This window comes from Schistocerca gregaria, chromosome 4 (genome assembly GCF_023897955.1).
Source record: "Schistocerca gregaria isolate iqSchGreg1 chromosome 4, iqSchGreg1.2, whole genome shotgun sequence".
Taxonomy (NCBI): domain Eukaryota; kingdom Metazoa; phylum Arthropoda; class Insecta; order Orthoptera; family Acrididae; genus Schistocerca; species Schistocerca gregaria.
Genome location: NC_064923.1, coordinates 169182740 through 169195705, shown reverse-complemented (window position 1 = coordinate 169195705; position 12966 = coordinate 169182740). Strand labels below are relative to the sequence as shown.

General features: G+C 41.0%; 1 protein-coding gene across 1 annotated transcript in view; it reads left to right on the top strand.

The window, feature by feature from the left end:
• LOC126267131 (hemicentin-2-like) overlaps positions 1-12966 on the top strand; it is a 140858-nt gene that overhangs the window by 20181 nt on the left and 107711 nt on the right. The window contains exon 4 of the mRNA XM_049972054.1: positions 4835-4970. Within this exon, the coding sequence (XP_049828011.1) occupies positions 4835-4970 (136 nt within the window). The remainder of the gene's footprint in view (positions 1-4834; positions 4971-12966) is intronic.

The window sequence follows — 12966 nt, the reverse complement described above, 5'->3', positions numbered from 1 at the left end:
GACGTTTGGTACTCGACTCAGGATGGTCTTTCTCAATTCCATGAATCTGATACCGATTAGTTTATTACTTGGCAAATTTTTTTCTTTTTTACGTTTTTCATCCATCATTAAATTCAACCAGTACAGCTACAATGTTTTCAACAAAACTTTCGAAGCGTGTCCGTGTTTCACCTTCTGACGCTCTTAAGCACAATCACATTTACCTGAAGCTGACCTCTTTACTAAACAGGCACCCCTATCGATTGAACAGTCAAGGGGTTTCTTCACATTTACCCGTGAGTGCTATATTATCTATGAGCTCTGTCATCGATACTTCATCTATTCTCAGACTCCCTTCACTTCCCTCGCTCCATCTTCGACATAACCGGTAACTGCTACAAGCTACAGCCCGATCTTTCACTGATCCTACAATAATAGCGGCATTTGCTATGTCGTGTTTACTAATCTCACTTGGTTCATGGAAGTCCTATTGGTAAATAATATGTTTCGGTACCACAGTCTGATCCTTTCTTACTTCTTGAGGGTTTGTAAGAGTCTAAAAGGTTCATACGTTTTTCCTGATTTCACTTCCGTTACGAAGTGCTATGCTTGTACCTAACTTTAACTTTATACCAATCAGAAATGATCTGCGATTTTCAACCAAGAATGCAATAAAAAAATTTTCCCCATATCCTGGACGTCTCCTACTACTCAAAGACAATTTGGGACTGTTATTTTTCCTCACTTTTACTTTGAATTAAAGCTTTACCTAGGAATTGACAACATACTTAACGAGACCATTACAATATGTATGCGATTGCACTATGCATGGGAAAAACCGATCACTTATGAACGATACGAGTATGTTAGCGCTGAGTACTTTTCGGTATATTTTGGTCGTGATTGTAACATGTGGTTTCATTCTTTACTAATAACTAAAAAAAACTGATATATTCGTTAACCATAGCGGCAGTGATAAAATTTTTCGTTTCTAAATAAATCTTTTTTTTAAAAAGGAATAACTTTTATTCCCGAAACTTCCATTGGTTTAAAATATTGCTTTATTACAGAAAATGGGAAAAACAACCACTGCTATTTTCATAACGATGCCGACAGTAGTGAGCAACAAACACATGGCATTGCTGAGACAATAATCTACATGTTACGATATGACCTGCCTTAAGGTACGCGTGTACATTTTTACGAAGTTACACACCAATGAAGTACAATGCTTCATTTATTTTAACAGATTACAAATTTGTATGCCTCATCTATGAAATAATAACAGAAGAGGGAGGAAATGACGGTAACAGTTATAAACTAAAAATTTAATAACAGTTCATCATGAAAGAGGGTTGTATACATGGAAGGGGCCTGGAGATACTGGAGGGTTTCAGATAGATTATACAATGGTAAGAGAGAGATTTAGGAACCGGTTTTAAACTGTAAGACATTTCCAGGGGTAGATGTGCAATCTGACCACAATCTATGGGTTATGAACTGTAGATTAAAACAGAAGAAACACCAAAAAAGTGGTAAATGAAGGAGATGGGACCTGGATAAACTGACTAAACCAGAGGTTGTACCGTGTTTCAGGGAGATCATAAAGGAACAATTGACAGGAATGGCGGAATGAAAGACAGTAGAAGAAAAATGGGTAACTTTGAGGGATGAAAGAGTGAATGCAGCAGAGGATCAAGTAGGTAAAAAGACGAGGATCCTTGGGTAACAGAATGTATATTAAATTTAATTGATGAGATTAGAAAATATAAAAATGCAGTAAACGAAGTAGGCAAAAATGAATACAAAACGTCTCAAAAATGAGATCGACAGGAAGTGCAAAGTGGTTAAGCGGGGATGGCTAGAGAACAAACGTAAGGATTTAGAGGCATATCTAACTAGCGGTAAGGTAGGTACCACCTACAGGATAATTAAAGAGACCTTTGGGGAAAAGAGAACCACTTGTATGAAAATGGAGGGAAAGCAGAAAGGTGGAAGGAGTATGTAGGGGGTATAAACAAGGTCAATGTACATGAGGACTTTATTGTGGAAATGGAAGAGGATGCAATGACGATGAAATGGGAGATATGATACAGCGTGAGGTGTTTGACAGAGCACACGAAGATCTAAGTCGAAGCTAGGCCCCTGGAGTAGAGAACATTCCAATAGAACTACTGACAGCCTTGGGAGAGCCACGCCTGACTTTCCTCTACCATCTAGTGAGCAAGATCTATGAGACAGATGAAATACCCTCTCGCTTCAAGAAGAATATAATAGCTACAATTCCAAAGAATGTATGTGTTGACAGATGTGAAAATTACAGAACTCTTACTTTAATAAGTCACGGCAGCATAATACTAACACGAATTCTATACAGACGAATGGAAAACCTGATTGAAGCTGGCTTCCAGGAAGATCAGATTGGATTCCGTAGTAATGTTGGAACACGTAAGGCAATACTGACCCTATGACTTATTTTAGAAGCTGGGTTAAGGAAGGGCAAACCTAAGTTTCTATCATTTGTAGACTAAGAGAAAGCTTTTGAGAATGTCGACTGCAATACTTTCTTTCAAATGCTGAAGGTGGCAGGGGTCAAATACAATTTGTACAGAAACCAGATGCTGTTATAAGATTTGAGGGGCGTGAAAGTTCAGCAGATGTTGTAGGGTTGTAGCCTATCCCCGATGTTATTCAATCTGTATATTGAGCAAGCATTAAAGGAAAATTCGGAGTAGGAATTAAAATCCACGGAGAAGAAAAAAAAAAACTTTTAAGTTCGCGAATGACACTGTAACTCTGTCAGAGACAGCAACCTGCAAGAGCAGCTGAACTGAATGGACAGTGTCTTGAAAGGAGAATATAAGATGACGATCAACAAAAGCAAAACGAGGGTAATGGAATGCAGTCGAATTAAATCAGGTGATCCTCAAGGAATTAGATTAGTGAATGAGACACTTAAAGTAGTAAATGAGTTTTGCTATTTGGGGAGCAAAATAACTTATGATGGTCGAAGTAGAGAGGATATAAAATGTAGACTGGCAATGGCAAGGAAAGCGTTTCTGAAGAAGGGAAAATTGTTAAAATCGAGTATAGATTTAAAAGTCAGGAGTTCTTTTCTCAATGCATTTGAATTGAGTGTACCCATGTATGGATGTGAAATATGGGCTATAAATAGTTTGGACAAGAAGAGAATAGAGGCTCTCGAATTGTGGTGCTACAGAAGATTGATGATGATTTGATGGGTGGATAACATGACCAATGACGAGGTATTGAATAGAATTGTGAAGAGGAGAAACTTGTGGCACAGCTTGACTAGACCAAGAGATGAATACACTAAGCAGATTCGGAAATATGTAGGTTCCCGTAGCTACTGGGAGATGAAGAAGCTTGCACAGGATATAGTAGCATGGAGAACTGCATCAAACCAATCTCGGGACTGAAGGTAACAACAACAACAACAGTAATACAGCTTGGCTTTAAAAGTGGATAATAAAGAGGATAATATATCTGATTTCTACTGCTTCATACTTTTAGGGGATTCCTTTTACTGATGTTAAATACTGACCCCTCTCTAAAACTTTTCTCTCGCTAACTTCAACCTACTATATAGCTAATTATTTCTTGATGTTTCAGGACGTATCTTATTAACCCATACCTTCATTTAGCCAAGTTGTTCAATAAATTCCATTTACTGCCAATTAGCAGCACAAAATCTATATTAGTTACTTGACCTACGTACTTAAACTTTAGTTCTTTTCTGTATAATCACAGCTGAAAAGCTAATATTATCTCTCGCTATGCACCGCTGTCCACTACCATTTAATTCTATACTCTAGTTACTTTCAGAATGAAACAATTTCTGACGATAAAATTTATAGTACATATTAACCAGGTTCTCTTTTTCAGAGTCATTTTTTTTTTTGCTTGTTTAGGTCAGTCACGTGTTTTGTCGAACAAATCGAAACCCTCACCTGCTCTATCTCATGCATAAGTTATCGATTATTCAGGCCTATGTAAAACAGCAAAGAGCTCTTGAATAACCTCATCTTAAATCGCCAAGCTATATGAATTTTTTGTCATTTAGATCGACCTTTCTTCCATAAATGAACTCAGAAAACCATTATTACCCTTGACAATTACATTTCAGGTCAGCATCATTCCCGTGTCTCCTTCTCCCGTTAGGCAGAAATGCTGATTTATGTTGCTGTGCACAGACGGAGCCGTTGAGCCAGCGCTGGCGAAACGGTTAGGCAGTTTTGCGGATGGCCATCATGTTGCACGCAAACGAACGTCGCTAACTACAATATGAACAACATCAATTAGTAAACAGTTACTCCCATATGCTCATGAGTCTAAATTTACAGAAGGAACTAAAATATTTCTAAACATACAAATTTTAGTTACGATTGTGTGCTCCCCTACAGATGTTATCTTTACAACTTTGCAAATTATTGCCTTAATGACAGTGTGATATTTTAATCCGTTTCAGGAGATTTTGCCAGAGAGCTTGAAGTGGGATTATTCTTTGACAGGGCGTGTTAGGGGGTTCAGAACGAAACATTATTTTAAACAGTAAAGTGAAAATGTAATCCATTTACAGAGAGATTATCATCTCACTATAGTTCGTGATTGCTGCCCGTCGTGCCATAAGGCTACAATATAAATAATTAAAAAATGTTCATTCAAAAATCTCTAACTGGCCAAGGACTTTTGCTTGATTGTAATTCTTTGAATTTAAGCAGAACCTGCTAATGTTCAAATTTAGGAACGTAAGACAAAGATTTTTTTTCTTCAATAGTTCCTAACAAATTGTATTTGGTGGTTTCTGTTTCAACAAACCTCTTTTCTGCCGAAGGTAACTGAAGACGGGAACGAGACTGTATCAATACTGTTGCTGACGCCGTCACCGGATGACAATGGCCAAACCCTCAAGTGTCAAACCAAGGGCGCACGTGGTGTGCAGGAGAAATCAGTGGAACTTCTGGTCCACTGTAAGTCACATATCCACCGTTTCCTTTTTCTCTGTTACTGGTATTACTTCTATATTAAGAAACTATCATCAAGCACGCTTATACGGTTTACGTCATGAAACCGTGTTTGCCCCTATTGAGGTGCCCGTACCGCCTAAGGCGTGTATTACGTAATGTGTTCCTGATATCTTTCACTTTCAAAGCTTCTCTTACATGCTCGTTTCCATAATAACCAGCCTTACAATCAAAAGGATACCTTTTGGCAAACAGACTACATCAGAAAGAATTTTTAAGAAACACCGCTCATAGTACAACAAAGAAAAAAATAAAACATAAATGGATGAGCTAGAAATGAGATTGGACACCACAATTGTAATGCGTGTACGCTTCAATCACTAGTATTGCAAATTATTATACTATTAGATGACGTTATCGGGATGTAACAGTGATTTTACAGTTAAGTAAAATTAGTAACAAAAATTTATTAAAATGGGATTATGATCCAGACTGTTTTAATAATTTTATCAAAATATTATGTCCCAAAACCGCAAGAGAAAACAAATGAACTTTGGTACGCCCGCTAAACCCACTGGGTAGAACAGGTAATAGGATTGTGGAAAGGGCTAAGGGTTGAGGTCAGTTTCTGCTTCTAATTGTCATTTATTATAATTTAGCAACTCTTTCACGGTTGAAAGCTTCCAACAAGAAATCTTAACAAGGTAAATAGCCAACTAAGATGGAAATAAAATAATTTGAAGAACCAACAAACGCAAGGTGCAATACCAATGACTGAGGGCCACAATTAAACTTCAAAATTCCAAAATATATTACCATAATCTTTAAAGTGGGAAGGCAGCAGTGTTTAAGATTCAAAGATAAATTTAAACATTAATTTGCTAAATTTTAAGAAACAAACAATAACCATAAGCCTACAATTTAAAATAGCTGATAACAGATTATTACACACCAGTGGCACTCAGAAGGCCTTCAGGAAGGTCGGTCTGCACTCGTTCACTTAGGTGAGACAGGTGGTGAGCCCAAATGGTTCAAATGGCTTTGAGCCCTATGGAACTTAACTTCTGAGGTCATCAGTCCCCTAGAACTTAGAACTACTTAAACCTAACTAACCTAAGGACATCACACACATCCATGCCCAAGGCAGGATTTGAACCTGCGACAGGAGCGGTCTTGCGGTTCCAGACTGTAGCGCCTAGAACCGCTCGGCCACCCTGGCCGGTGCGGTGAGCCCAACTATACTTGATGCGTCGAAACCCAACCAGGGGACAGCCACGGACTGACAGATACAACAAGTTGCTTCTCGTCAATCAGTACATCAGAACCCCAACCGGCGATGTTGCAAACGTGATAATCCACAATGGAGTACGTATTAGCTCTCAAAATTACACCCCACGATGGACAGCGACAACAGGTGAGGATAGGACGCTGCCAGAAAGTACGTATGTGGTCAGGGCAGGTAACCGGAACACCAACGGTCACTAGTCAGAAAATCCCGCTGGTACACTTGAATTTGAAACATGGTAATAGTTAACACTGTCTAAATTTACGTCAGTGCCCAGGACGGGTAACCAGAACACTAACGGCCACAAGACAGAAAATTACACTGATGCACTCTAATCGCAGTCGACCAAAAGTTAATCGCACCGCATGGCGGCTAAATCTCAGCAGTAGAACCACTCGGTGTTACTCACAGTAGAATCTCCCTAATAGCAAACCACCGAAGCGAACCACGACAACATGAATAGACGTGGCTTGGGTAGTTGAAATCATTACTCAACTTTGATGTCCTGGGTCGGTGAACCTGGAAGCTCGTCGCGATCGGACATCTCCACACACGCTCCGGCACTCCGCTGGGGCTGCCAGCGGCTGCAGCCGACTGCACGGCGCGGAGATAACTTCCCTCGTCCGCAGTAACCGACCGACTCGCAGCAAAATGCCGAGAACGTCTAAAATAACCGTCAGTGGAAATAACGGCAACTACACACACAACCTGACAAACACTTGCACGAAGACCTGAACGATACCCAACAGTAACTAAACACTTCGAAGACAAATCGGGAGCTGATGCGCCCACACACACAGCCGACTCATGAACGTTCGGCGAGCCAAAACGCGTTGTCTGGTAGGGCGACCGACCGACAATCTACCATGTCCGTGGCCCGGCTCAAGTGATACTTGGCGGCAATGGTCGGGTGGGCCGTGTCAACGCAAACCTGACTCCTCCTCCAACTCGACTGCACTAGTGTCGCATTGCAACTCTGGCAGGTCCGGACTGCGCTCCCGAAGCGACCCCAACCGACTGGCAGCCCGAAGTCGCAATCCGGTCTGCAGACGCCAACTGAACTCTCGACGTGAACTGACGATCCCAACTACCGACGAACTGAACTGTCTTCAGACAGACAACGACCAGGAAGTCATAACAGTCAAGGAAAGAGACTACGAGAGGGGATATATCGATACGCGCTGCTAATGCCGCTCACGGTTAGGGAAAACAGCAACTCAGTGACATTAGTAATTTAAATTAACGTTGAGAGGCGGAAGTACGTTAAAAAAACAGGATGATGGAGGGAACACGAGCCAAGCACGGCTCAAACTTTCTCCACCTAAGTTCGCCGGCTTCCAAGGACAGTGCCAATTTGAATAAAACCAGTTTGAGTGTTTGGATGTGTCATTATAAAACAACAAAACAAATAAAACTCCGATGTTTCTATCGTCTTTGCAGGGGTCGTCTTCAGGTCAACCAACTGCCGGATTCGATGGAGGATTCCCCTGTATACTGTTTATTACAGTTGTCAGGTGGGTACTTACGCTATATTCTGACATGTCATTGGAGAGTTTCAGGTAAAGATTGCTACGGAGGGTTGGCTGTAACGTAAGCTAGTGCTTGTGCTATCCGTAGCTGGTACCGAGGGGAAGTATTTTCCTGCTACGAGACATTGTTGATGTAAGACATTTCTCTTCTATCCGTGCTCGTGTCAGTGTTGTAGGTGTATGGTGACAGAAGAATTACGGTGACTAAAGATGATCAGGAAGTGAGTATGGAAAGGGCTGGGAACAGCCTTGGGAGGTGCTGAGACTAGATTCCTTCTCAGATCACTAAGTAGAGAAGGATTTGATGAATGCCAGGAAGATAGAAATTTCAGTTTTTCGAGGTTTTTTCTTTTTATTTAAATCAGATCTCCACGAATTCCCATCCTGTGCCACCTCTTCGTCTCAGGTAAGCACTTGCAACCTAAGTCCTCAATTATTTGCTGAATTTATTCCAACGTCTTTGTGTCTCTACAGTCTACAGTTTTCGCCCTCTACAGCTCCCTCTAGTATCATGGAAGTTATTCCGCGATGTCTTAACAGATATCCTACCCTTCTATCTTTTCTGCTTGTCAGTGTTTTCCTTATAGTCCCTTCCTCGTCGATTCTCCAAAGATCCTCCTCATTACTTAACTTACCAGACAGCCTAATTTTCAGCATTCCTCTGTAACACCATGTCTGACATCCTTTTATTTTCTTCTTTTCCCTTTTTCCCGTACTACATGTTTACTATCATATAATGTTGTGCTCGTACATTCTCAGAAAACTCTTCCTGAAATTAATGGATAAGTTTTTGCCTCTGCTAACGCTAGCCTGCTTTTTATTTCCTATGCTCCTCCCGTCATGGGTTAGTTCTGAGCTCCAACGTTGGGCGCGTTATGGGGCCTCTTAGGGACTTTGCAGACAAAAAGGGTAAGAAAAGAAATGTCCAGTCCACGTGCATACCGGGTGGAGTCATTCCAGATGTGCAAAGGGTCCTCCCAGATGCCATGAAGAGCAGAGGGTGTAGCCAACTGCAGGGGGTGGCTCACGTCGCTTCCAATGATGTGTGTCACTTCCGATCAGAAGAGATCCTCTCTGGATTCGAGCGGCTAACAGAAGTGGTAAAGGCTCCAGTCTTGCTTGCAGGATGAAGGCAGAGATGACCATTTAGAGCATAGTCGACAAGACCGACTTCTGACCTCTAGTACAGAGCCGAGTGGAGGGTATGAATCTGAGGCTCAGACGGTTCTGTGACCGTGTAGGCTGCAGATTCCTAGACTTGCGCCAAAGGGTGGTTGGGTTTCGCTGAATTGGTCAGGTATCCACTATACGCAGGAGGCGGCTACACTGGTAAAAGGGGCTGTGTGGCGTGGACTGGGCGGTTTTTGAGGTTAGCTCGTATCGGGAAAATACAAGAAGATCTTCAGTCAGAAAGGGTGCAGGCTGAACACAGGAAGAACGTAGCTACTGGAACCATTGGTATAACAGTTGTAAACTGTCGTAGCTGTGTTGGGAAAGTACCAGAGCTCCAAGCGCTAATAGAACGCAGTGATGTTCTAATCGTTATAAGCATTGAAAGCTGGCTAAAGCTGGATATGTGCTCAGCCGAAATTTTTGCGAAGACCCTAACGGTGTTCCGAAATGACGGGCTAAACACGGTTGGCGGTGGCGTGTTTGTTGCTGTTAGAAGTAGTTTAACTTGTGAAATACTTGAAGTAGATACTTTCTGTGACTTAGTATGGGCAGATATCATTGCTGGCAACCGGAATAAAATAATAATTGGACCCTTTTACCGACCTCCGAATTTAGATGATTAAGTTGCTGAAAGGTTCAAATAAAACTTGAGTTTGATTTAAAATACGTACCCGACTCATACGATAACAGTTGGTGGTGACTTTAATTTACCCTCGAGGTACGCATAATATATCATCCGAAATTGTGCTAAAAGCATTCTCTTTTAATTATTTCGAGCAGTTAGTTCATGAGACCACGCGAATAGTAAACGGTTGTGAAAACACTCTTGACCTCTTCGCAACAAATAATCCTGGGTAAATAACAAGCAACAAAACCGATTCAGGAATTAGTGAACACAGAGATGTCGTAGCGAGAATGAATCTTGTAACCCCCAAATCCTCGAAAAATAAGCGAAAAATATATCTATTCAAAAAAACAATACCTACTCTAAAAATTCACTTGACGCCTTCCCAAGAGACAATCTCTACTCGTTCCTAATTATTAATATAAGTGTAGACCAGATGTGGCTTGGATTCAAAGAAATAGTAGCTGGCGCAATTGAGAGATTTATACCAAATAAGTTAACAAACGACGGAGCTGATCCTCCATGGTACACAAAAAGAGTTAGAACGCAATTGCAGAAACAACGAAACAAACATGTCAAATTTAAACAGACGCAAAATCCCCAAGATTGCCGATCTTTTACAAACGCTCGAAATTTAGCGCGGACTTCAATGCGAGATACCTATAACAGTTATCACTACGAAACTTTGTCTCGAAACCTGGCTGAAAATCGAAAGAGATTCTGGTCGTATGGAAGTTCGTTAGCAGCAAGAAACAATCAATGCGTTCTCTGCGCGATACCAATGGAAATGCTATGGTTCAAATGGCTCTGAGCACTATGGGACTTAACATCTATGGTCATAAGTCCCCTAGAACTTAGAACTATTTAAACCTAACTAACCTAAGGACAACACACAACACCCAGCCATCACGAGGCAGGGAAATCCCCTGACCCCGCCGGTTATCGAACCCGGGAACCCGGGGGAAATACTATCAAAGACAGTGCTACCAAAGCAGAGTCACAAACACAGCCTTCCGAAATGCCTTCACAAAAGAAGACGAAGTAAATAATCCAGAATTCTAATCGAGAACAGCTGCCAACATGAGTAACGTAGAAGTGAATATGCTCGCAGTATTGAAGCAACTTAAATCACTTAATAAATGCACATTTATTCTCATAGTGTGTTGAGTGCTATTGAAGAGGGATTTCAGATCGATTCTGTATTTTTGGATTTCCGTCAGGTTCAGACTGTATACCAATTAGGTCCCTTTGGGAGTATGCTGATGCATTAGCTCCATACTTAACAATCATATACAACCGTTCGCTCGACGAAAGATCCGTGCCCAAAACTGGGAAGTTGCACAGGTCACACCGATATCCAAGAAAGGCTCATATTGTTAACGTCGATATGCAGCAAGATTTTAGAATATATATTGTGTTCGAATATTATGAATTGTCTCGAAGAAAACGGTCTATTGATAAACAGTTAATAAGGTTTTAGAAAACATCGTTCCCATGAAACACAATTAGCTCTTTATTCACATGAAGTGTTGAGTGCTATTGACAAGGGATTTCAGATCGGTTCCGTATTTCTGGATTTCTGTAAGGCTTTTGGTACTGTACCACACAAGCGGCTCGTAGTGAAATTATGTGCTTATGGAATATCGTCTGAGTTATGTGACTCGATTTGTGATTTTTCCTGTCAGATAGGTCAGAGTCCGTAGTAATTAACGGAAAGTCATCGAATACACCATAGCTGATTTCTGGCGTTCCCCAAGGTAGTGTTATATGCCCATTGCTGTTCCTTAACTATATAAACGATTTTGGAGACAATCTCAGCAGCCGTCTTCGGTTGTTTGCAGCTGACGCTGTCGTTTATCGACTAATAAAATCTCTAGAAGATCAAAAAAAACTGCAAAACTATTTAGAGAATTGTGCAAAAACTGGCAGTTGACCCTAAATAAGGAAAAGTTTGAGATCATCCTCATTAGTGCTAAAAGGAACTCGTTAAACTTCGGTTACACCATAAATCAGTCTAATCTAAAAGCCGTAAATTCAACTAAATACCTTGGTTTTACAGTTACGAATAACTTAAATAGGAAGGAACACATAGAAAATGTTGTGGGGAAGGCAAACCAATGACTGCATTTTATTGGCAGGACACTTAGAAAATGTAACAGACCTACTAAGGAGACTGCCTACAATACGCTTGTCCGTCCTCTTTTTGAATACTGCTACGCTGTGTGGGATCCTTACCAGATAGGACTGACGGAGTACATAGAAAGAGTTGAAAGAGAGGCACCATGTTTTGTATTGTCGCGTAATATGGGCGAGAGTGCCAGAGAAATGATACAGGATTTGGGCTCGAAATAATTAAAAGAAAGGCGTTTTTCGTTGCTGTGGAGTCTTCTCACGAAATTCCAATCACCAACTTTCTCCTCCGAATGCGAAATTTTTTTGTTGACACCGACCTTCATAGGGAGGAACGATTATCACCATAAAAGAAGGGAAACCAGAGCTCGTACGGAAAGATATAGGTGTTCATTCTTTTCGCGAGCTATACGAGATTGTAATAATAGAGAATTGTGAAGGTGGTTCGATGAACCCTCTGCCAGGCACTTGAATGTGATTTGCAGAGTATCCATGTAGTAGTAGATTTCGCTGCCTAGATAGCGGAATTCCTTATCTTCATGTACTTCGTGACACCAATTTTGATTTTAAGTTGCGCGCTATTCTCATTTAAGCATCTTCTCATTACTTTAATCTTTCATCGATTTACTATCAATCCATATTCTATATTAAACTTTCTGGCAGATTAAAACTGTGTGCCTGTCCGAGACTCGGGACCTTTGCCTTTCGCGGGGCAAGTTCTCTTCAAACTGAGCTACCCAAGCACGACTCACAGCTTTAATTCCGCCAGTACCTCGTCTCCTACCTTCCATTCCAGACATATTCTATGTTTATTCGACATTCAGCTGATACTCTAATTCCTTTTCACTTTCTCTGAGAATAGGACGTCGTCATTGAACCTTGTCACTGATATCCTTTCAGCATGGACTTTAATCCTGCACTTGGACCTTTCTTTTATTTCCTTCATCGCTCCTTCGATGTATAGTTTAAACAGTAGGGATGAAAGACTACATCCCTGTCTTACACCCGTTTTAATCAGAGGACTTCGTTCCTCGTCCTCCACTCTTATAGTCCCCTTTGGCTCTAGCACATATTTCCCTACAGCTTACACCTATTATGTCAGAATTTCGAGCATCTTCCACAAGTTGTCACTGTCGAACGTTTTTTTCTGGTAAACAGATCCTGTAAAAGTGTTCTGGTTTTTGTTCAGCTTTCCGCCCATTATCAACCGTACCGTCAGAACTGTCTCTCTGATGCCTTTACTTTTCCTCAAGTCAAACA